This window comes from Spermophilus citellus (genome assembly GCF_964194105.1).
Source record: "Spermophilus citellus genome assembly, chromosome: 5".
In the NCBI taxonomy this organism is placed as follows: domain Eukaryota; kingdom Metazoa; phylum Chordata; class Mammalia; order Rodentia; family Sciuridae; genus Spermophilus; species Spermophilus citellus.
The window spans coordinates 130,396,163-130,420,861 of record NC_138186.1 but is presented as its reverse complement, the minus strand read 5'-3'; the positions used below and the strand labels follow the sequence as shown (position 1 = coordinate 130,420,861).

The following is a 24,699-nucleotide window of genomic DNA, read 5'->3' as shown; positions in this document are numbered from 1 at the left end:
TGGCTTTTATTTAACATATTTGTCTTTCACTACTAATTAATGATTCCTCATAATTACATAGAAGAAATGTCTAAAAGTCATATCATTATTATTAATATTAAATGAGTGAGTGCATACAGGTCATACAATGTCCAAAATAATATATTAGGAGAGGTGGCAAATTGTTTAAACATACATAATGAATAACAAAGACAAATAAAATTATGTAAAATTGTCAGTGTTATAAACAATGTATATATACATATACCATCATATGTATATATGAATATATATTTATATATACATATTTGCTTTAAACTCCACTAATTATACTGCAAACAGATTTTTCACATTTTAATTTATAAAATTGTAAACATTTTGTCATTTTTCTATTAAAGTCACAGAATTTCTTCATGGGTGCAAATTTCAAGGATCATTCATTTCATTGCACAGGTGCAACACAGACATTAGAGTGGTAGATAGTTTCAAATGAGACTACTAAACTAAAGAAGGTGTGAACATATGATCATTATTATGCAGGTGTTAAAAGTGTCTAACACTGTATCAAAATTATAATGTCAATCCTTGAATGACATACATTTGTGAAACAAGAGCACATATTCTGGTTTCTGTATGAAAAATGATTGCCAAGTTCCTACAAAAAACATAGGAGACAAGTTAGGAGATATGGAACAAATATATGGTGCATAATTGTGCAACAAATTTTGAATACATATTATTTATCAGTGATTTTTTGATTTATTTTATTTTTGTGGTGGTGTTTTTATGACAGCTTAATACTTTAAACATTGTCAACTTAATTTTCTTTTATTTTTCATGATTGTTGAATATAACAATTATGCAAATTCAGTTCATGGAAGTTCATTTGTGAAAACTACTGATCCCTAATTCATAAATATTGTATTTTGTTTAATAATAATTGGATTTCTCCATCTTCTTATCTACCTCATAGTTGGTGTATGATGTTGGAGAAAAATAGTAGTAATTTCACAGAATCTGTTTGTTCAGGAGTAAAGGAAAGAAAGGACAAGTAAACATCAAGAACAGATTAGGAGGACTAACCTTGGAAGTCACTGGAGAGGACCTACTCCTGGGCTACTTTGGCTACTCTGGTGATCTGCTCAATTTCCAAATATTCTCAATTCCTTTGAACATATCACTTCTTACATGGCTTCATCTTAAATTCAACTTTTGATTAAAGTGTTCAATCTCCTTAAACACTTTATATTTTAAATATTTTTCAGAGAATTAAGGGAATGTCAATTACTCACAAATTTTTTATTTAATTTGTCATGTCCTGGAATTGGTGGAGAATATGAGATTCCTACAGAACCTGGAAAGGGAGATGGTACAAAATCAATACAAAATGTGATATTCTCTGGAGATAAACATATGTGTATTTAATTTTAAATAAGAAACGAGTGTCCAACACTAAATTATTTCTGTCCTGGTAAGAAGGGAACTAGGAATCAGAAAGGCAAGGAAAGAAGTTGGTCAAATGCTAAAGGCAAATGTCATCTACGTTAAAATGTTCCCAAGGACTGACTCCTACTTCAGCAAAGAAAAAAGAAACTTCTTTTCTAATGTCCTTTTTGCATATTCTGTCTTCTTCTTAAACCACGTGGTCGCAAGAAGAATAGTGAATACTCTGGAACTGTCCTTTAGCTGCATGCAGGAGAAAACCATTCTCAGGATGTCCATAGACTGAACCTAAACTTGTTTATAAAGTGCTTCCAAGGCAATATGCTTTCTGTGTTACAAGTTATGTAAAAATGACTTTTGGGGCATGGTTCTTGTGTAAGCTGAGGATTGCTGCAAATATATAAATTAAAAAATGCTTACTGCATGAATAATCCACTGATTGCCATAAATTTTGGTTTCTCTTTCTAGAAAAAGCTGAAGATCAAGAAAAAGAACCTCCGTCTATAAAAGCAGGTATTTTTACCTTTTTGTTGACATTTTATCTTAATTCATTTTTTTTTATTAAATTTGAAAATTAGAGCAATACATGCAAGCACTTTGCATTTTGTTTCCTGGTACTATACATAGTCTTGTGGTTTTGCAATATAATCAAGTTAATCTGACCTAAGGGCTGTGGTATCGTCAATCAATCATGGATGGCCAAGCATGCTACTATAGTGGGCAACATTAAAAGAACAGATATGCTTTCCTGGTGTATGAGGTTCTTCCATAATATTCTGTATTAATTGTTGGCAACATTCCTGTCATCTTATCAATGAATTTGATTCACTGTTGATAACTTAAAAATGCCATTTCAAATTACATACATTGAATTTCACTAACTGTGAATGTCATTTGATATATTTCCTAAAATAGAAGTTTTTCCATTCTATAACAGTTGACATAATTCTTTTATAATAAGATTAAATTTTTAAAAAATGTTAATATTTTGCAAGATTCCAATACTAAGGCACTCAGGGGCTAACTGAATAAATATCCATCTTCTTCTTTTTCCCTCTTCTTCCAGTTTTCATTCTGAAAATATCTAATAATTTTGAATAGGCAATCACTCTTATTTCTTAGTGTATGCTTTTATCGTTATCTATGGATCTATATATGCACATATGCATATGTGTGTGTGTGTGTATATATATATATATATATATATATATATATATACCACTTTTTCTAACATATATCATAACATATATTCATAGTACTTTCCCTCAATTTTTATATTTTAGAATGCATCTTGAAGGTTTTTAAAGCATCATTACTTAAAGAATTTACTCATTAGTAGTATTCTATAGTAGAATTGCACATAGTTTACTTAAGGAGGCTCTTTGATCTATATAAAAGTTGTTGGGCTGGGGATGTGGCTCAAGCAGTAGCCTGCTCGCCTGGCATGCACGGGGCTCTGGGTTTGATCCTCAGCACCAAATAAAAATAAAATAAAGATGTTGTGTCCACCGAAAACTAAAAAATAAATATTAAAAAATTTTCTCTCTCTCTCTTTAAAAACAAGTTGCTTTATAAATTTCCTTCAAAAATGTATGATATCTACCATTTTAGTTTATTAATTTAGAAAATATGTGTAGTTTTATTAATTTTAAATTAAAATTCCTTAGACTATTTTAGTGAATGTTATATTCAATGCATTTTTATAAATATTTCTAATTTTTTATAAAAGTTATATCAATTTATATTCAAACTGTTAATGTATCAGCATTTATTTGTCCTTATTATGCATGATTCAGATCTTTTACAATCATTGTAAAATACGGCTATTTTTTAGTGAGTAGAAGTTTAAGAGTGAACACTTAATATTTTTAGTTGCTAATTTCAGAAGAAAAGGCATATTGAAGAGAATGTATTTCTACAATATAGGTATTCATCTACCACCCATTTTTCTTTCTGATACTTTATATCAACTTTTTCATTTATACTATATTTGGAGAGTTTAAATTGTTAATTAGCAATATATTTTCAGAAAGGAAGTGAAATAATATGCATTCTGTGCCATTCAGAAACAATAAGAAGCTCAGATTGTTGTAAACATTCATAGTATATCAATTCATAAATAAGATTTTAGTGAGGATAAAGAGAACAAAAATGTTCTATATTTTAGAGGTTTACAACTGTTCTGTAGTAAATTCATGGGAAATATGTCTTAAAAATTACTCAAAATACTTTCCTTATTTCTTATTTTAACATATGTTTAGCCTTATTTCCATTCTAACTATAAAATACAGAAACAGAAAATATAATGGACAAATGTATACCTAGAAATTCACCACATTTTCTTTTCTTTTAACTTTTAGAAAAACCAAAACCAACTCCAAGTAAGTAAATAATTTAAGATTTTTTTAAAAAACTACTATACTATTTTAATTTCATAGTTTTTAAATGGAATATTAAGTTTTAAAATATGACACATTTCTTAACATAATTAATATTATGCTATTACCTATTAAGAAATTTTGTTTGACAAAGGACATTGTGTGCTTTGCATTTGTTAACCCTTGAACATGTATTTGTGGAACACCTGCTAGGCATTTTACACTGTACTAGGATACCTGAGAAAATAGCCTAAAATATTTTCATTTGTCATGTCTGTATAATAAAAACATGTATCATAAACTACTAACAGTGCAAAAGACAATTAGTTGCATCTCTTTGTCTATTTTCAACTGTCTGTTATGATGCATTGAGTAAATTCAGTATGAAATTTCCTCTAATACTCACTATCTGGGTTAAAAAAAATTTACTGCTATGATATTTGCTTTAAGTATATAATATCTACAGATTAGATTTTTATTTTCTTGTTTTCAAAAAGTTTTGAGGCACATCGTTTTTTACCAATGTGGACTCATCCTTTGGCATTTTAGGCAAGAATAAAAATGCAACAGTAAACAATGAAATCATTTCCTTAATACTATCAAAATATGTTCCAGACTTTACTTTGGGATACAAATATGTGAATTCAATGATGTATCTGGAGGTTTTTTATCAAAGTTTCTGTATACTAAGGACCAGTTTGTTTTCTTAGCAATGTTATGATAGATTTCTAAAAAACGAAGCCACAATTATCTTGGAATAAATTCAGTGACAATCTAAACATTAAATATTACCTTTGAATTGGAGAAATGGCTAGCATATTCAATGTCTTATTGCTACTAGTATGGAGAATATTACTAAAATTAGGTGTTTCTAGTTAAACTGGAATGTTAGTCACTTGAAAATATTATCTTATTTATGAAACACTATTCATTATCTTCCTTATTCAATTTTAGTCAACTATTCTTGAGTTATGAAAATACTTTTCAAAAAAGTTATATAAGACTGTTAGCTAAATTCATCAGGCTTACCAAAACCTGATTTATTTATTTGTTTATTAATTCATTCAGTTTATTTATTTATTTAATTTGGTACTGTGGATTGAACTGTGGGGGACACTTAACTATTCAGTCACATCCTTAGGCCTTTTTATTTTTTATTTTGAGACAGGAGCTCAGTAAGTAACCTAGGTCCTCATTAAGTTGCTGAGAAAATTGGAAATTTTAATGTTTTTCCTTCTGTGTCTTCCAAGTCACTGGAAAACCTGATATTTAAGAGAGATTTCTTACCCATTCAGATAAATTCTCTGGAAATGTTAGCCACTTGTACTGATTTTTGAGGGAAAGATAAAACTTTTTGTGCTATGTCACGTTTCTCACAACTAAAACACTCAGGGTAACTAACTCCAGTTAAACTGGGCTGCACAGAATAATCACACAAGAGACACTACACCTTTTTCTTTAGGTCCTGTGATGGCTCCTCTGACCTTAGGGGGGTCTGTGGAAAGACAGAGAGAGAACACTTGCTGAACCCTCTTATTGAGGAGAAGCCATTCAAATGAGGCAGGGGTCAGGTTTCAGGGGATTAAGTCTAGCTTTATGATGTCTTCTGTTGGCAGGTTGTCTGACATCTAGGAAGGTCACACTCAAAGGCAGAGCAAGAGAAGGGGACACAAAGGGTGTTTCCATGGAACATTCTATCCCAAACAGGGCAAAGGGGTAGTATTATAAAAGAATAGTGAGTGTAGCTCAACTCCATGAGTGACACGCCTACTCCTGAAGACATGCCTTCTACTTCCTGGGACAAGGCCCCAAGTCACCACAAATGTAGTGATTGGTCTGAGCCTCTTGCTTCAGGACTGGAAGGCATGGGTCATTCAGAGTGGCTCCCCACACTGCCAGGTTATATTTAGAAAGTTATTAGTTTTATGAGTTAACTGAAGGAACAAAAGGAAAAGTAGACTCTTCATTCTCCAGAATTTGCATTTGTTATTTTTCATGTCATGGTCCCATTCAATTGCACTTGGTGCAACATCTTATAAATTATGTATCTTTAATAATATTTGGTGAGTGAATGCATTTATGCATCCATAATGTTCAAGTTAAATTTTCTATCACAGTAGTTTTTAATTTGTAATGTAGAAAACTAACCAAAGACTTAACATTTTTAAATTATATTCAATAGCTTTAGGTTAGTTTGTAAATATTTCTATTTTCACAATAGATGTCTAGTTATGGATTTCATAAATATTGTCAGTATGTTTCTATCATTTTGAGAAAATGAGTCTATTATAATTTAATAGAAAATATCTGAAAATAAAATTTATCTACTATTATACTGAATTGCTATTTATTCATATTTTTTATATCACATTTTTTTTTCCTGAAAGAGGGAACATCAGAAGTCACAGAATCAGGTAAATATTCAGCATCTCAGAAGAGATAACATTGAATTGTAAAAACAATATGCAAATTTGAATCTGTATCTAGCTGTATAGAATTGAGAAAATCCCTTAATTGGTCAAATTCCCAGTTTTCTCATCTACAGAGCAGGCATACTAACTTCCTCAAAGACACATTTAAGGATTCAATGAAATACCTTGTGTCACATTTCTAACACCTAATAGGTTGTCTCATTAAATATTGATTTCTTTCTTTCTTGTCTGAAAAACATAATAAAGAAAATTATTAATCAATCAAGACTCGGTTTTGAAAATTGATCTACAGTTTACTCGGAGATATGTGACTTTTTTGTTAGTGGAGCATCCACAGTACTGTTAAATCTTTATTTTCTGAAGACCACAATTGGAAATTTTAATGTTTTCCCTATTGTATGAGTTCAAACTTATTGATAAAGCCATGGCTTCCTTTAGTTTCACCTCAAATCATGCAAGGAATAGGAAGGGCTAAGCATAGAGGTGACTGAATACAAGCAGGATGTATATTCTCAAACATGGCCTCTTCCTGTATATCTTTAAATGGCAGATCTCTGACCACCAGCTCCTCCATTCAGAGGACTGAACTCATCTTTAACTCTTTATTCCAAGAATTAATAAGAAAATCACGTTTTTTAAGATGATAATTTATTGTTATTTCCTCCTTCCCAGGGAAGAAGAAAATTGAAAAATCTGAAAAGGAAAGTAAAGGTAAATATGACATTTTAAGATACATACATAAAATTAGCTATGACAACAAAGGAACAAAAGTACATTATTATACAAATTATATAACTTAAAAACAATTTATGGAAATGTAGACACTGATATTATAGCATATATAGGAAATGGTATGGCAAGGCATTGTTATTACCCTTAAAAATCTAATGGAAATAAGAACTTATATCCTAAAACAAATTTTACTTGTTATTGCTAAATTAATACCATACATTTCATTTTATATGACTTCTGAAATATGGATATTAATTATGCAAATTTAATTCCAAGCATTAAGAAATAATAATATATATGTTACTCTAAATTACCATTTCTTCTTCACTGAAAAAACAGAAGTGAAATGTTAAAGAAGAAAAAGGTAATTTTTTTTAAGAGAATGAAATATAATGCAATGCTCTAAACCAAAAAACTCTTGAGTCAAAATTTATTTATATCATTTGTAAATGAAACTTGTATTGACATAGTTTTAGTTAGCTTTTGTATTGCTTTGACCAAAATACCTGAGATGAAAAACTTAGAGGAGGAAAAGTTTAGATTGGCTCACAATTCCAGAGGTTCAGTCTGTAGTTAGCAGAGTCCACTGCTTTGGGCCCAAGGTGAGGTGGACCAGATTGTTGGATAGAAGAAGGGAAAGGGCCACAGAAAAGATGCAGTCTTCCAAGGCATGTTTCCAGTGATCTGCCTCCTCCAACTATGCCCCATATGTCTACAGTTACAACCCAGTCCATGCAAACTGGGATGGACTGACTAGATTACAGCCCTCAGAATCCAATCATTTCACCTCCAAATATTCTGCATTAGCACAGGACCATTTGGGGAATATCTCATTTACAAAGCATAACAATGTATATAATGCCTATTGATCTGATTGTAAGAAGAAATATGGTAAATAACTGGTGGACATGTGTTAACGGCAATGTTAAAGGAGCAATGCATGACAGAACAATCAATGCAAATATGCATCTGCTTTTTACACCATCATGATGATCTGTTTTTCCCTTGCACATTTATTTATTTAGTAAACTATACAATATAATACAGTAATCAATGATTTCAGTATAATTAAATGTAGTCTAAGTATAAATAAATAAATATATATATATATATATATATATATATATATATATTTATCAGAAGATTATCAGAAACATAAGATTCTGTTTTCTTTAGACCCAGATTAAATATCTATTTCTATGAATTATAATTAATCTAGTTCATTTAATCACTACCTTTATCATATATCTCAGTATATGCAAACAAAAAAAATTCTTCTGCTAACATTTAGTTTTGTTAGGTATTATTTTAATGAAAAATAAAATTTTTGAAAATTGTCCCAAGAAAATACTTACAGTGGGTTGGGGGAGTGGCTCAAGTGGTAGTGCGCTCACCTAGCATGTGTGAGGCCCTGGGTTTGATTCTCAGCACCACATAAAAATAAAATAAAGATATTGTGTCCACCTAAAAAACTAAAAAATAAATATTAAAAAAATACTTACAGTACCTAATTATGTCCATGTTCATAAAGCTTAGAGTTACATGACGCAACTTTTTAATGAAATTTCACTATAAAATTTCATGATTTACATTTTTACAAATAGTTACAATAAGAAAAGAAAGTCTTCAATTATACAATGTGACAAAAGGTAATCTTGAACTTCATAAATATTCAAATGTTAAGTTAGTATAGAAATGCCTGAATTATGTTAGTTAATATGAATACTAGTTTTTAAAAGCCAAAACGTCTAGTAGGCATTTCTGCTGATAGAACAGATAGACAATCCAGCAGAAAGCTTACATTTCAATAAAAATTTAAAAAGAACTATTTAAAGCATAAATATTCAATAGATACATGCCAGAAGAAAATTCATTTATTTCAGAAGGCTTTTGTAGCATGAGTAATGTAAAAATGATATCCCTGTAGTAATGAAAAAGAACTATAACTGGGATTTTTATTTGTTTTATTTATTAATTGGAAATATAGCTAGTATCATGAATACATTTTATTATTTATAAATTGGTCTTTTAAATTAATTCATGTTAGATACAAGGTGGAAAAAAGGTAGCATGCAAACTGCATACATGCTCTTTAAAAATTATTTTGGTGATCTTGTCATCAAATCATAAATAAAATATATAATTGAATTATAGTCTTGGTGATGTAATGTTAGGCAAACTCTATTAATTAAAAATATGCTTTAACTTCTAAGGTAAACTTAACATAACCATGTCAACAATTTTCATTCATGTAAAAACATAGATCCCCAGACTTGCTTTGTGTTCTCTTCCTTTTGCTGCCTACTATAGCTTGCGTACCTAAAAGGCAGGTCACTTCTGAATATATAATTTAGTTATATAAATGTTAATAATATAGACATTATCATCAGTAATATTATTGGGTAAAATTTTCAGTAAGACAACAAATAACATTTGTGGAATGCTATACAGTCTTGATTTTTACTTTGAAAATTTCTTCAAAATATTGCTTAATATCTCTTTGAGAGAGTCAGCAAGAAGAATAAGAAATTACTTATTTTGAAAACTCAAAGCTATATCTTTTTTATTTTTTAATTTTTTTTCACTTAATTTTTATCATAGCTCAAATATTATTTGTCTTATTTAAAGAAAAATGCAATAAAGGAAATATAACATATCTGGGTTTTCATGGTAGAGACAGGATTTTGTCTCAAATACATGTAGGTATGACACCAAAAACTGCAGCAGTAAAACCCTCTTTAATACCAATTCACTATCCTATTGCACTATTGCAAATATAATAGAAAGATATCTACCGATAAGAATAGCCCAAAGACAATATGTATCCTATTTACCCCCTCAAGAGATCTTGGAGGTATGGTTGGAGACCCCTTTGTAGCTCACTGTATGGAATACTGAGGCATTAGATAACTCTTCAGTTCTTTTATTGTTCTCTTACTCTATCATTTCTAAGATCTTTGCAATTTGAATACACAGTAGAGAAAAATCATCATATATGCCAGCACAAATCCAACCTGAGTTATTTGAAAGTAGGCACATTCTTATGCACTCCTTCATTCATAGTTCGTCATAATATCTCTGAATGTATTTTATTTCTTTCTAATTCGTGTCTTCCTAAGCAATGCTGGTATTCTTTTTTGTTGCTGTTGTTTTTCTGTGTTGCTGGGGATTGAACCCAGGGCTTTGTGCATGCACGGCAAACCCTCAACCAATTTTGCTATATCCCCAGTCCAATGCTGGTATTCTTAGAGGAAATATAATATTATGTCAATCTTAGTGAAATATTTTTTAATCATTTTATTTTGTGATTGTATACATGAAATATGTTGATATATCATTAAAATACAAATGTCCCAACTCAAAACATTTTAATATTTTTTCTCTTGGCATATTCTAATTTTTGTAAATCTACAATTCTTAGGCTTACATTAGACTCACTATAAATCTCAAAGTAAAGCATTCAATAAAGATTCCTTTAAAAAGTTATATTTTATTTTATTTTTTTAAAGAGAGAGGTGAGAGAGAGAGAGACAGAGAGAATTTTTAATATTTATTTTTAAGTTTTGGCAGACACAACATCTTTGTACGTGGTGCTGAGGATCGAACTCGGGCCGCACGCATGCCAGACCAGCGCGCTACTGCTTGATCCACATCCCCAGCCCTAAAAAGTTATATTTTAAAGCTTGGTCTTTGACATTTAACAAATATTGGTAGAATAGAGATATTACCAATTTTCTTCCTCAAGAAAATAGAATGTCTACAATAGTGTTTGAGATAATCATCTCACTTTATGTCTTTTGCTTTACATGCCTATGTTTAATGAAAAAAACATAGTAATAACTCTCACAGAAATTAATAGAAAAACTAATTTTACATGGGCTTTGAAAGATTCATTAATTATAATTTTACAGTCTAATTGGTAGTTACTTGACTTCATTTATTTTTGAAAAGAATATAATTCTCAATAATATATCTTATAAAACTTGGAAATTTATGTATTTTTTAATATTTATTTTTTAATTGTAGTTAGACACAATACCTTTTTATTTCTATTTGTCTTTATGTAGTGCTGAGGATCGAACTCAGGGCCTTGCACATTCGAGGTGAATGCTCTACTACTGAGACATAACCCCAGCTAAAACTTGGAGATTTAAAAGCAAGTTTTAAGATAAATTATATCACATGAAATAATTTTAGGTACAATCATAGCTGAGCTCAAACACCTAAAAAAGATCCTGATGGTTTTACTAAGAATGTTTAAAAAGCATAAATCTTATGACATCTGAAATGAATAGTAGCTTTTTTCTGATTTTTATATATTTTCTTATATAAAGAAGAGATTAACTAAAATATCCAATAATCATGTTCAAAGACAATATAGAACTGTATTATATTTACCAATTTTTTTTCCACTCAACCCAACTGCTCACAGAAATCATGCTTTACAGGAACTGCCAGTCTGCCTTCTCATTTTTTTTATAGCTTTTTTGAGGTAAAATTGAAGTACAAAAAAAAATGCACATATTTGAAGTATATACTTTGATCAGTTTTGACATGTATGTAATCAATATAAGAATTTCCATTAATTTTTTTAAAATTTGAAATCATGCAGACTGTGTTCCCTGCATCATTTATTATATTAAAAATCAATCATCTTGGGGCTGGGGTTGTGGCTCAGTGGTACAGCATTTGCCTAGCATGTGCAAGGCCCTGGGTTCGATCCTCAGCACCACATAAAAAAATAAATAAATAAAATAAAGGTATTGTGTCCAACTGCAACTAAAAAAAATCAATCATCTTAAGATATATAGAACTCCTCCCTTATATATCAACTATTTCAAAATTATATGGCAAATTTATAAATATCTCAGAGGTCAAAGGAGAAAGCACAAGAAAAGTAAATAAAAAGTACTTTGAACTAAGTGATAATGAAATCTTAAAATATCTGGATATGAGGGATAAAACAGTGTTCAGATGACCATTTATAACTTAAAGTACTTGTATCAGAAAAATGATAGAATAATAATAAAATTATTTTCAAATTATGTAGTAGGAGGGAAACATTAAGAGTAGGAGCAGAAATATATGAAATAGAGAAGAAATAATACAGCTAAAATTTGATAAAAATCAAACAAGTCTAATCAAGAAAAAAGTAAGAATACAAAAATTAGTATTAATGGAAAGAAAGCTTTCAAAATAACCCTACAGATCCTAAAAATATATTAAGGTAATATTGCAATTGTGTGCCCACATGTGATAGCTTATATAACATGGTCTATATCAGAAAACATCCATATGCTGCTAAGAAAGTGTATTCAGTAATGATGGATAAAATATTTTGTTTTTTTCAGAATCTCTGCCTTTTTCTTAAAGTGATCTTTAACTTCCTGTATTTTCTCTCTGATTTAATTCCTTACACCATCCTTTACTTCATAGACCAGGTTATGTACATTCTAAACTCCTTCTCTGACATTTCTTCCACTATCGTATCAATGGATTCTGCTATTGAAGTGTCTTGGTTTTGTGGGGGCAATGTGTTTCCTTGCTACTTCATGTTGTTTGTGTATCTATCCATCTAACAATATGAATCTGAGTTAGAGTTTCTACCCTATTGACTTATAGTGTCCCTGAAGTTTTCTAGTACCTCACTGTTTATGGGGAGACAAATAATAACAACCAATGCAGAAAATACACAGCATTAAACCAAATAGTTCCTACTATGACATCTACAATGTTAATTATCACAATAAACAGAAATAATACTATCAGTTACTGCCTATAATAAAAATAACAAGTTTGCACAATGGTTTATAATTTTAAATGGTGAACAGGGAGAGAACAGAAGTGATAATTATGAGGGAGAAGAGAAGAAGTAAAAAAAATTAAAGGAAGAGTGAAAGAGAACAATAGAAGTTGGCTGTTAGTAGAAGAGAGAATCAAGGGAAACAGGAGATAAAATACATATATGAAGTAAAATTTTTTAAAATTTAAAATAAAAATAAAAGAATACAAATCAAACTAAAATCTAATAATCAAGCATCCTAGTTCACACACACACAAACAAAAACTAATCCACGAAAAATAACTGCTTCAAAAATACTAGAAATAAGTGAAAAAAAACAAATATGAATATGTGTAAATTTCCATGGACTATTAAGGTCAAAATTAAACAGAATAAGAAAAAAAAGATCTTGATGAGAAGTTAAAGAATTCTTTCCATTGAAGTTCAAAAGATTCACCCATTCTTAATAAGGAAGATACTCAAAAGATATTAAATATTTTATGTAGGCCACTGGTACATAATTGCAAATTTTTGCATTTATCTCAGTTAAATCAAATGTATGGGGTTTGTGTTCTGGTTGGTTTTCACAGAAAAACCATTACAAATATGGAATAAGTACAGATTGCATTGATTACAACTTCTCTTTGGAACCCATACCAATTTCAGTTTGAAATTTATAAATATTTTTCATTTTTAACATTTTCAGAGATTGAGTTGTACCCTATTTAAGCCTGAAAGAAATTGATTACTTTTTATTCTTACATTGAATATTTTTTTAAAAAAACTATATTGTGTGAAATTTAATTTATATCAAAAATACCTTATCATCTTCTTTAACCTGGGAGTAAATTGATTTGCATACAGATAAATATATCTTATCAGGATTGAAGCAAAATAGTCCTATGTCTGCCTTAAATTCACAACCAAAGAAGAGACTATAAGAAAATCATTCAAATATAGTATTTGTTATGTATGTCATTCAATTCTTTGATTTCAAGGGATAGAATCCCTCATGAACTTCAGTAAATCATTTGAGGAGACTGAATCATTTCATGGATACAAAGGCAAAAATTCTACTAATCCTCAGGAAAAACCCTAGAAAACCACCTTACCCCACACTCTGCCTGCAGCTAGAGCTAGTGAGAGGAGACTTGAGGAAGGAGATAAGGCCTTAGAATGATTACTGTTGGGAGAAGTGAAGAAAAGGAAAGAAGAGGGCAACCAAGAGACCATAGCATATAGAGGGAATAAAAATGAGTTGGTTGGAGATGAGGGCTAGAAAGAAGCAGGAAGTAAAGACATGTAGGGTGAAACTGTGAGTCTGGCTTTGAACTTGGTATCCTCTGGCCTCAACCCTCACAGCCACTGGGATTACAGGTGTGTGCCACTGAGCTCTACCTTAATATTAATATTTTAAATCATTTGAACCTTTTTTGTCAGGAAAAAAACAAAACAACTACAACAAGAACTACACATCCTAAAGTATTATTCCCAAGGCTTGCCTAAAAGAAAAACATGAAATAAAACAAAGTAGTGAAAAATCACATTATTAAAGGGCAATGAGTGCCCCAGGGAAGGTTTTCATCTAGATGAGTCTCTAGGTTCTTAAGGACAATATATCACAGCAATGGATATTGGGGTAACAAGGACATAAATTGTACAGGTATCCGTAGTTCTTTTGTTGTATTGTCGGCTGGCCAACATTTTAGTGAAGCCAGGTTGCTTAGTTCCTCAAAATAGGTATTTCAAACTGAGTGATGTAATAAAAAACATTTTTTTCAGAACATGCTATGGGAGGTTTCACTTTGGCATCTCCTGTGAAATTCTTCAGTCACAAATAGTGAGCATTTTATCATGAGCACTTCACCAAAATTGCCAGCCTCCACACAGATTTGGAATAACCACAAAAGTCTTTGAGAACTGGGCTGGGTATATAGTTTAGGTGGTAGAGAGCATACCTTGCATGCATTAGACCCTGGGTTCAATCCCTAGCATCACCAAAAACAAAAAGGCAAACAAAAATAGGGCTGGAGCTATGGCTCAGTGGTCGAGCACCCTGAGTTCAATCTTTGGTACCAAAAATGAATCTTTGAGATCTAGTTTTGATTTTGGTCCAAATTAGCGGGTTTAACATTGTATGGCTATCCTAATAAAACTGAATCTCTTAGGGAAGGCGATTGCTTTTCAGTGAAACTTCAACCAAGTCTGCTGGAACACTAGTCAGGACTTCCTTTTTCTTTAAAATTCCATTTTCTTTAAAATGATTCTTTTATATCTTAACGTTCTGGTTTTTAAAAAGCTTTGTAACTTTTTTATATTTTCACTTGCTTTTCGATTTAGCATTTTTTTCTTTTATAAATATGGGTAGTGAATAAAAAATTTGTTTGACTGTTAAGGTATGATAAATATTTTAGATGTCAGAAGTAAGCTACCTGGGAAATTAGTCTGAAATTTAAATAAGCTTAAGGTAAAACTAAATAAAGATTTTATACATATAACAGTTAATACTTTTTTCTGAATTTATGTTTGGTAAATCTTAGGCCTGGCAAGTAAACAGTGAATATTTTTTAAAAATGTAATGAACCAAATCTAAAGCATACTATACTTGACAATAATAAAAACATAAACTAATTTTATTATGTTTCTGCATCAAAAATTTCCAGTAATATCAGATAGCTAGAATTTATCAATTGGGATGTGATTCCCAATTGGTGTAATATTTCACTTTTTTCAAAAAAAAAGTGTAACTGAGATTGAATGTATTAAGTGACAATCCAGTGGCCCAATATAATTACTATACTTCGCATTCTTAGAAAGAATATACTTTGCTTTATGTGGGTATCTTCATTTTCCTTTTATCTAGGCACATCACTTATCTTTTTCTAAAGTTATCAAATCCAAGGTAAAAGTCACGTAAGTGTTAATTTACCACTAAAATTAATTTACATTATCTCAGACTAATTAAGTTGCTGATAAAAAACAGTTTGCAATTAATTAATGGTGGCATATCAACATTTCAAATTTTAAATAGTGAACTCATTTTATCACTGTAAAACCTATGCCAGTCACATTTCTAGCCCAGCACAAGAAAACTTAATAGTCTGATTAAGATGCAGTTAGAGAACAAGTCTTGAGACACCATTTGCTTAACTGCACAGAATAACTTTGAATGGTGTTATTCATGCCAATTATATTTTGAATTCATGTGTTTTAAATTAGATCAAAGTATTTCCCAATGAATAAGTGGAATTGCAGAAACAAAGTAACTATTAAATCCCTTCCCCTCATCTGTTAAAATTGCTTAGGAAAAAAAACCAACTGGTTGTAGTTCACTGCTGGAGCACTTGCCTATCATGCAAGAGGCCCCAGGTTAAATTCTAGTACCCACCTCTCTAATGTTTTTAGGGGAAAAGAAGCCATAATTCTATCACTGTATGATCTGACTTTACATTGGTTAAGTTACTGAGATTAATTAAATCAAAACAGAAAGAGAAAAAGAGCTTTCTCATTTCTTAAATAATTTCTCAGAAAATATGTAAGAGAAGATCATCTTTCTTTCTCAAGTACTTTCCATTGTATACAAATTAATGTTAGCAATTCAAATTTCTGGTTCTTCTCCACAAATATTTATTTCTCCAGTGCATTTTCTTTTCTAAAAACATTTTATTATGTAGTTATCTGATAGATACAAAATAACCATGTGAAACTTGTGAGAACTACATATCACAAAAATCTTTCAAAGGTCATTACTACAATACATTTTATTTTTGTGATTCCCTCCATTATTTTTTTTCTAATTTAATGACATTATTAGTCTTTTAACACCTGTCTGTATGTGAGTGTTATATACATGTAGCACAGGGTAAATTTTAATCAGAGGCTTGTGGTATGCTTCTTAAATTCATCAGGGTTTTGTGTATAATTTATTCATTTCCAAAGTTATCCTATTTAAATCAATTCCAGTTTAATTGTGTGGTCATCAGAGAGACCAGTCTTAGCTTTGAAATGTGCTCAATGATTATCTTGTGATCTAATATGTTTTTAGTTAAGTATTTTATGTGTGATTTAGAAGAATGTGTATGTTCTGACAGTTAGAAGCACAATTATATATCCATTAAATAAAGCTTCACAGTGTTTTTCAAATACCCTATATCATTTTTCATTTTTTGTGTATTTGAAGTATCAAAAATTGAAATAAGACATAATGAAATCTACTATAATGTGAAATTATCACTTTATCCATGCAGCTTTATTATTTTTATATTAGCAGCTATTTTATATGTTTATATTAATTTCTTTCTGATAAATTAAATCTTTATATGGTGACTTTTATATTCCTTATTAGGTTCTTTCTTAAAGTTCAGAAAGTCTGATAATCTTAGCTTATTTTGGTTAATATTTTACCAGAATGTGTCTTTAATAGACCTATACTTCAAGCTTCTCCATGACACTTTGCTTTAGAATATGTGCCTATTAAACAATATAAAGTAAATTTTATATTGTACTTTGCCAAGTATAATAATCCTTACTTTTAATCTCATGAATTTAGACTACTTTTTTGTGATTATTAATATTTTAAATCTGGTTTAAAATATTAGTAAATATTTAATAAATAATCATGGTTATTTTCTATTTTTCATGCTCTCTTAATGTTTCTTTATAAACTTTCTTGACTTTTATAAATTGAAGATTGTTTTACCATTTTAAATATTTTTTTCCTTCACTCTCTAAATTCCCTAAAATCCAAAAAGGGGACACATTATTTCTATGACTCCGGTTGTTACCCTTGACATTTTTTGCATGCACACTAATAAGGCATAAAGTTTCCATAAAACAACCCCTTCTGAACAGGAATATTAAGATACAAATTCCAACATAACTAATCTTGACTTATATAGTAACTTTGTTCAATATTTTTAATTTAAAAAGCTGAACACATCAATTTCACTGGAATTGTATTCCCATCAATGTGTGTGTCTATATTTACTAGATATTTACTGGTTTAATTGCTTCCCATTCTTTTGCATCTTTCTTTGATATTGGTACTTTTCTATTGGAACATTTAGGATTGTCTTGTGCCGAGTCCCACTGGTAGAAACACTCAATTTTTACTTATCTGAAAAAAATCTCTATATATCATCCTGGAATTTCTTCCTTCTTTCTCTTTTCTTTTCTTTTCTTTTCTTTCCTTTTCTCGCCTCCGCCTCCGCCTCTGCCTCCGCCTCCTTTTTTGCTGGGCTCATAATCATCTTGCTCTATAGTTATTCATTGTAAGCAGCTTTCAGTATTTTATTCCACTGTATTTTCTTTTCCACTGTTAGAAGTGGGATTGTCATACTGCTTTAATTGCCACTTTTTCTTGTGTAATGTATCTTTTCTCTCCACCTTATTTAAACATTTTCTCATTGCTTCTGGTCTATTGCAGTTTCACTACAGTTTGTTGGGATGAAATATTCTCATATTGTGAAGTATTTCCAGAACACATGAATTCATTTTCTTCTTCTACCAATATGAGTCATTAACAATGTGTAGTCATTATTTTCTCAAAATATTGTTTTTTTATTCTGTTGATTCTTTCTACTGATTAAGAATATGTTAAAAACTCACATTTTTTCTTCCTTAGTATTTCTTTAAGATTTCTTACCTCCTTGTCTAAGCTATATTTACTTTAATTTGATTGATTTTAGGACACAGTTTACAAATACTTCCTTCAAGTCTATATAATATGCTATTATATATATATATATATATATTATATATATATATAATATATGTATATATATATTAATATATACTCATTTTTAATTATTTTTCAAAACTTACTGGTAATTTTATTTATTTGTTTACTTTTGCTGCTGGGGGCTCATGCATGCTAAGTTGCTAAGCATACATTCAACTTTGACTTATAACCCACCTGGTTATTTTGTAATTTCCTATTGCTTGCTATTATTTACAAATATTTCCATCCTTTAAAAGTTTTACATATATATTTTAAGTCTTGTAGATGAAAAATGTCAATATTAGAAGTATTTTGTGATATAAATTCATGGTTTGGTGCTTCCTTGGATTCCGACTCAAGATAGCCATTTTTTTTCCTGTATTTGAGATTTGATATTGAGCTCATCTTTGCTTGATCTTAATGTATCTCACTTTCTGGGTATCACAGGAGCTAAAATTGAAAAAGCTTTTTCCAAAAGAAGATATACATTTCCTCTTATTTGCATCAAGTGATGTTATTGACCTGGAAAAATATTTATACTAAAATGTAACATATACATTGGAAGTCACAAATATAACCCTCTGCATTCCACTAAATATTACAGTGTCAAATACTAAATAAAAAAGAACTTAGGCAATAAAAAAAACAATAAATTTAAAAGAATTGAAATCATTCAAGGTGTGTTCTGTGGACAAGATGGGATTAAACTAGAAATCTATAACAGAAACATTACAGGAAATAGCTGAGCACTTGTAAATTAAATGGCAACCTTATAAATAATTCATTTGACAAGTGGAAATCTTAAAAAAATTTAGATAAGAATTAAACAAACCAAAATATAAATACAACACATCAAAATATGTGGAATGCAGCTAAAACAGTGCACAGAAAGAACATTTGTAGATTTTAGGTTCATATCAGAGAAGTAAAGAAAATAGGAACAAAATTGGGACAAAGCAATCAGAAAATGGGAAATTATAAAGAACATAAATTATTAAGAATGAAGACAGAAAAGTTTACAGAAATCAGTAAAAAACTGATTCTTTGAAAATAGCAATAAGATCGATAATATCATTCAATACTGAAAAAGGAAAACAAACAAACAAACAAAACTCCACAAATTATCAATACAGGAATGAAAGAAGGAATGTCACAATGGACACTGGATGCATTCAAAAAATAATACAGAAATATTATGAAAATTCCACACATACAAATTTAACAAATTAAATGAAATGAACCAATTCTTTTAACAAACACTGAATACCCAAACAGCCAATATGAAGTAGATCATTTGAATAACTCTATAACTACTACCTAATACAATGTATTGCATTGTTAAAATCCTTCTGAAATTTGAAGGCCCAGTGGATTCACTGGAGATTATTACAATTTATGGAAGGGATAGAACAGATTTCATATGATCAGTTACCAAAAATATTAGAGGAAATATTGCTGGCCAAATCATTTTATGAAACCAGAATTGAACTTATACCAAAAGAAGACACAGTACAAGAGAAGAAAAAATACCAAAGAAAGTAAAATAAACAAAAACTACAAACTAAATTCCATCATAAATATAGGCAAACATCTTCAATACAATTCTAGAAAACAATCAAGAAATACAGAAATTCAACAATACATTGATTCAGAGAGGAGCATACCCCAGGAATTCAGGACTATTTTTTTTTCTTTTTTGAAAATCAGTTAATATAACACCAAATTAATAACCCAAAGCAGAGAAGCTATCTGTTATCAATTGACTCATATTAAAAATTTGATACAAATTCAACACTGATTCATCATAAAATCTCTCAGGAAACTAAGAAAAAAACTTCCTTACATTGTTAAAGGATATTTGTGAAAACCTATAGCTGACCTATCATACATTGTAGAAGACTGAATGCTTTTCTCTAGATCAAGAATAAGACCAAAATGTATACTCTCACCACTTCTGTTCAATGTTATAGTGCAGCTTCTTTCCACTACAAAAGGCAAAGAAAGAAAATTAAATAATATGGATGAGAAAGGAAGAAACAAAAGTGCCACTAGTTATAGACATTGTGATTGTCTCTACAGAAAGAAAAAAAAAGTATAGACAAAAAGCTCCTGGATTTAGTAAATGAATTTAACCAAGTGGCAAGTTGCAAAATCCATGCACAAAAGCCATCATTTTCTAAATAAAAGAAATGCATATTTAAAAACCAAAATAAAAATTAATGTAAGTCCTCCCAAATTAAACACATGTATAAATCAACTCTCTCTCTCTCTCTCTCTCTCTCTCTATATATATATATATATATATATATAAATAAAGGATCTATACACTGAATACTACCACATCATGATGAAAATTATCAAATAAGACCTTAATAAATGCAGAGACATAACCATATTCATGGACTTGAAGATTTGATAACAATATCAATTCTCCCCAAATTAATCTATAATTTATTTGCAATTTCAATCCAAATCCCAGACAGAATATTTTTGGTCATGGAAAAGCTTTTTATAGTGACTAACACATTTTTTTTTCAAAGTTGGAGTAATTATACCACCTGATTTATAAGTCAACTATATGGTTACAGTAATTACTAGAATATGTTTTTGGCAAAGATATTTAAATTATAGAAATAGACCTATGTAAACAGGGCCATTTTTTTTCTTTTTTGACAAAAGTTCATAAACAATTCTTTTCAACCAATAGTGCAGGAACAACTGGCCATCCATATTTCTAAAAAGTGATCTGCAACCTAACCCTCACAGATTATGCACAAATTAACTCCAAATAAATTACATTTCTCAATGTAAACTATGAAATTATCAAACTTTTATGAGAAAATATTTTCGGGACCTTGGTTTAGACAAAGAGGTATTAGAAATGGCATCAAAAGGAAAAAATATATATAAATTGTGTATCATCAAAATTAAAACGTATTGCTTTTTGGAAGAAAAAGTAGACAGGTAAACTATTGGGAAATCATATATCTAACAAAAAATGTACTTTTAATTTGAGTACAACAAAAATAATACAAAATGTATTTATTTTAAGAAATTTAAAATAAATGAAAGACTTCTATCAGACCCTTTACCAAGAAGCATATATAAATGGCAAGTAAGAAACATTAAGTATCGTTTCTCATTCTTATTTGCCACTTGTTCATCCTCCTCCCTGAGTATCAGTGTATAATCTGGAGTCAGCTTGAGGTACTCCAGAGATGCCTGATGGCTGTTGCGGGTTGTTGTTCTCCCTTAACTGGAGCTGCTCCATTGTTTTCTCTTCTTCTACCCTTGCAGGCTTTGTGAGTTCTTGTCCTCCACATCACATCACCTCTTACACATCAGCAGGATTTGTTTCTACCCTTTCTTGGGGATAGGAGGGAGTATTTTGTTTAGGGAATTCCTTTACCTTCTCTGGGCCCACCACCTCAAAAGAATAGAAGAAGTTTTATTTGTGTCGTGACTGAATACTGTAAGGGATACCATTGGCCATATTATCAGAAGTTTTAGTATCCAACAATCTTTAAGATTTTACCTTCCAATCTTATTTTAACCAAGAGTTTTTACTTACCTTTCTAAATTTCTAAATTAAAAAAAAGGAAATATCTGATGTCCTAGTCTCAGGCATTTGTATAAAAATAAATACATCATTAAAAATTTAGAGTGCTTAATCATAGAATCTTAAATCTAATATTTATCATAAAGAACACCATTCTTATTAATGCATAAACGTTTTTTATTATGCATAAGCTTTTGAAAAAGAAAAAAAGGCCATCTTTCATGGGTCGAAGTTTATTTCAGGCTTTATGTGTGCAGGTTTGTATATATATTTGTTCAAAATGCATATATAACTAAAAGTGATTGCTTTAAAAAATGACCGACTTCTGTTTTTTTGGAGGTCACATGCTAGAAAGAAATACGGATGAACACTAAAATCCATGGAATCCAGGGGTACTTAACTGCAGAGCCACATTCTTAGCCCTTTTTATTCTTTTTATTTTAAGACAGGATCTCATTAAGTTTCTTAGGGCCTCACTAAATTGCTGAGGCTGGCCTTGAATTTAGGACCCTTCTGCCTTAGCTTCCTGAGTTGCTGGGAATATAAGCATGTGCCAACATGCCCAGTAACTCAATGTAGACTTTGGTAGAAACAGTTTAGCACGGCATTCACATTAGGAATAAAACTGGTTTCATGGGTGGTGGCTGATACCAGGGAAATCAGCTTCAGAAACACCTGGTTTTAATAATTACTTAAAAGCTATGTAAATATGGAAAAATTACTTAACAAGCCTATACTTCTGTAGCTTTATCTTTAAATTCTGAATTATAATATATTACATAGAAATTTTGGAATGATTAAATAAGATAAAATAACATTGTATAAAATAATATTTGGTGCATGGTAAGTGAATATTAGTTGGCAGATGTTAGAATGAGATGAGGGCGAGGACAATAGTGATAACTGTACATGACATGTCACTTCTGCTAGGGACAGAGTTTACTTATGTTTTTGTGCCAACATATTTAAAACTATAAAGCAAAATAATAATAAAAAGACACAACTCCCTGGTTTTTTGGTTGGATTTAAATCAATCTCACTACTAAGAGCAAGAGTAATTAAATCCATGGAGATTTTATACCAGGAGGAAAAAAAAATGGAGTAGTTGTTTTTGACTGAAGCCTCCTAATATGAACACATCACTCTGATACCTCTTTTTGCCTGAACCCAGAGAAAGTCATATATAAGGCACATGTGGTGAAATGTTTGTCATTGTTTATTACTAGTTTTTAGGTCCCAGCAATGTGGCCTCATTCGTTTTGGGGTGATGTTAAGTTATTCTGACTTGCCTCCAAGACAGTCTCTTATCCACAGAGTGACAGGACAGACACTGAAAGGATTGCATACATTTATTGAACACTCTGAGTTCACTTTGTGCTGTGTGCAAAATTCCAAATGTGAACTGTCTCTGTAAACTGTATTATTCCCTGGAGTCAATTTCAAAAATTCTGTGAATATTGCTCACTGTACCAGTTCAATTATTATTTCTTTTTTAACTCATGATCATTTTAAATAATAGCCTGTATAGAGGGAGGCTCTCATACCTGAGGGCTACAATAAACTTGCTGTCAACTGTGGATTAATAGGATTTTTTGAGAAAATGTAAACTCATAGAATGTAATATTCTATTAAACTGTTTACACAATTCAGTAAAGCAGTTGAGAAAATAATTTGGAGCTTTGAATATCTCTATAGTCTCAAAGTGATGCAGTGAATTTGATCAAGTAAGAGGAGGGAAGAAGAAATAAAAATCCATGCTGTTTCTTTTCTTTTGTGTTTGTACCAAAGGTTCCCAGTCGTTTACCAATGAGTATCTCTTGTAACTGCAGAAATCAGAATAGACTGCTAGTGGAGATAAACATGCAGTTACTGTGCTGGTGCATATGCATGCATTATTTAGGTAGTTTTTATTTATTTATCATATTTTCTAAGTGTATGAGGAGCAGTCTGGATACTACACAAGAAAATTTTATTTCTAAAAACAAGAAAAAAATTAACACTCTGTGTTCACTATGAATTCTTGAAAATTCATTCTCTTCCCAAGTTATTATCTCTTTTAATCTTTCCCATTCTGCTGGCTGCCACCCTTCCACTCTCAGATAAGGAAGCATCCTTGCCCCAGAATCCAATCCTCTTTGACCCCTTCCCCTCTTGCTCCACGAATCATGCATCATCAGAGAGGAATCCTCCTCTCTCTGCCTACAAATATTCCTTCATATAAAATTTCCCTTCTTTTATTTTTTCTTTCTGAAGCTGTTGTACTTTTGCTCTGCTTTTATTTACAGCTGCACTTCTGAGATAAACTTTCAATTCCTTATGATTCCTTCAGTTTGAAATTCCACACAACTGGCATATTCTCCCTAATACCTTCCTCAAATAGTTCAAAGTTCAACAGGGAGCTCCACATCTCAAGGCTTAATTACCTTTTCCTGCCTTTTTGACACATTACTACCTTCTGGGTCCACCACCCTCTGGAAATGCTTTCCCTTTTTGATCTCCATATTATCAGGCTTTTTGTTTGCTTGCTTGCTTGTTTGTTTTTCGTTCTGAGTGTGTGTCCCTGGTGTTGGGTTTCTATTGCTTATCCCTGGAGTTTGAACACTTGTGTCCTTAGTCCGATTGCTCTTCTGCATTCTTCCTTAGTGGAGTCATCCACCCTTGCTTTTGATCCCACT

General features: G+C 30.6%; 1 protein-coding gene across 7 annotated transcripts in view; it reads left to right on the top strand.

The window, feature by feature from the left end:
• TRDN (triadin) overlaps positions 1-24,699 on the top strand; it is a 400,855-nt gene that overhangs the window by 351,374 nt on the left and 24,782 nt on the right. For 5 of the 7 annotated variants that reach the window (XM_081295982.1, XM_081295978.1, XM_081295980.1 and 2 more), the window contains 5 exons: positions 1,891-1,935; positions 3,783-3,803; positions 6,188-6,214; positions 6,905-6,943; positions 11,032-11,067. In XM_081295982.1, the coding sequence (XP_081152108.1) occupies positions 1,891-1,935; positions 3,783-3,803; positions 6,188-6,214; positions 6,905-6,943; positions 11,032-11,067 (168 nt within the window). Of the gene's footprint in view, positions 1-1,890; positions 1,936-3,782; positions 3,804-6,187; positions 6,215-6,904; positions 6,944-11,031; positions 11,068-24,699 lie in introns of those variants that run through there. The other 2 variants (XM_081295979.1, XM_081295983.1) reach the window with 2 other exon arrangements.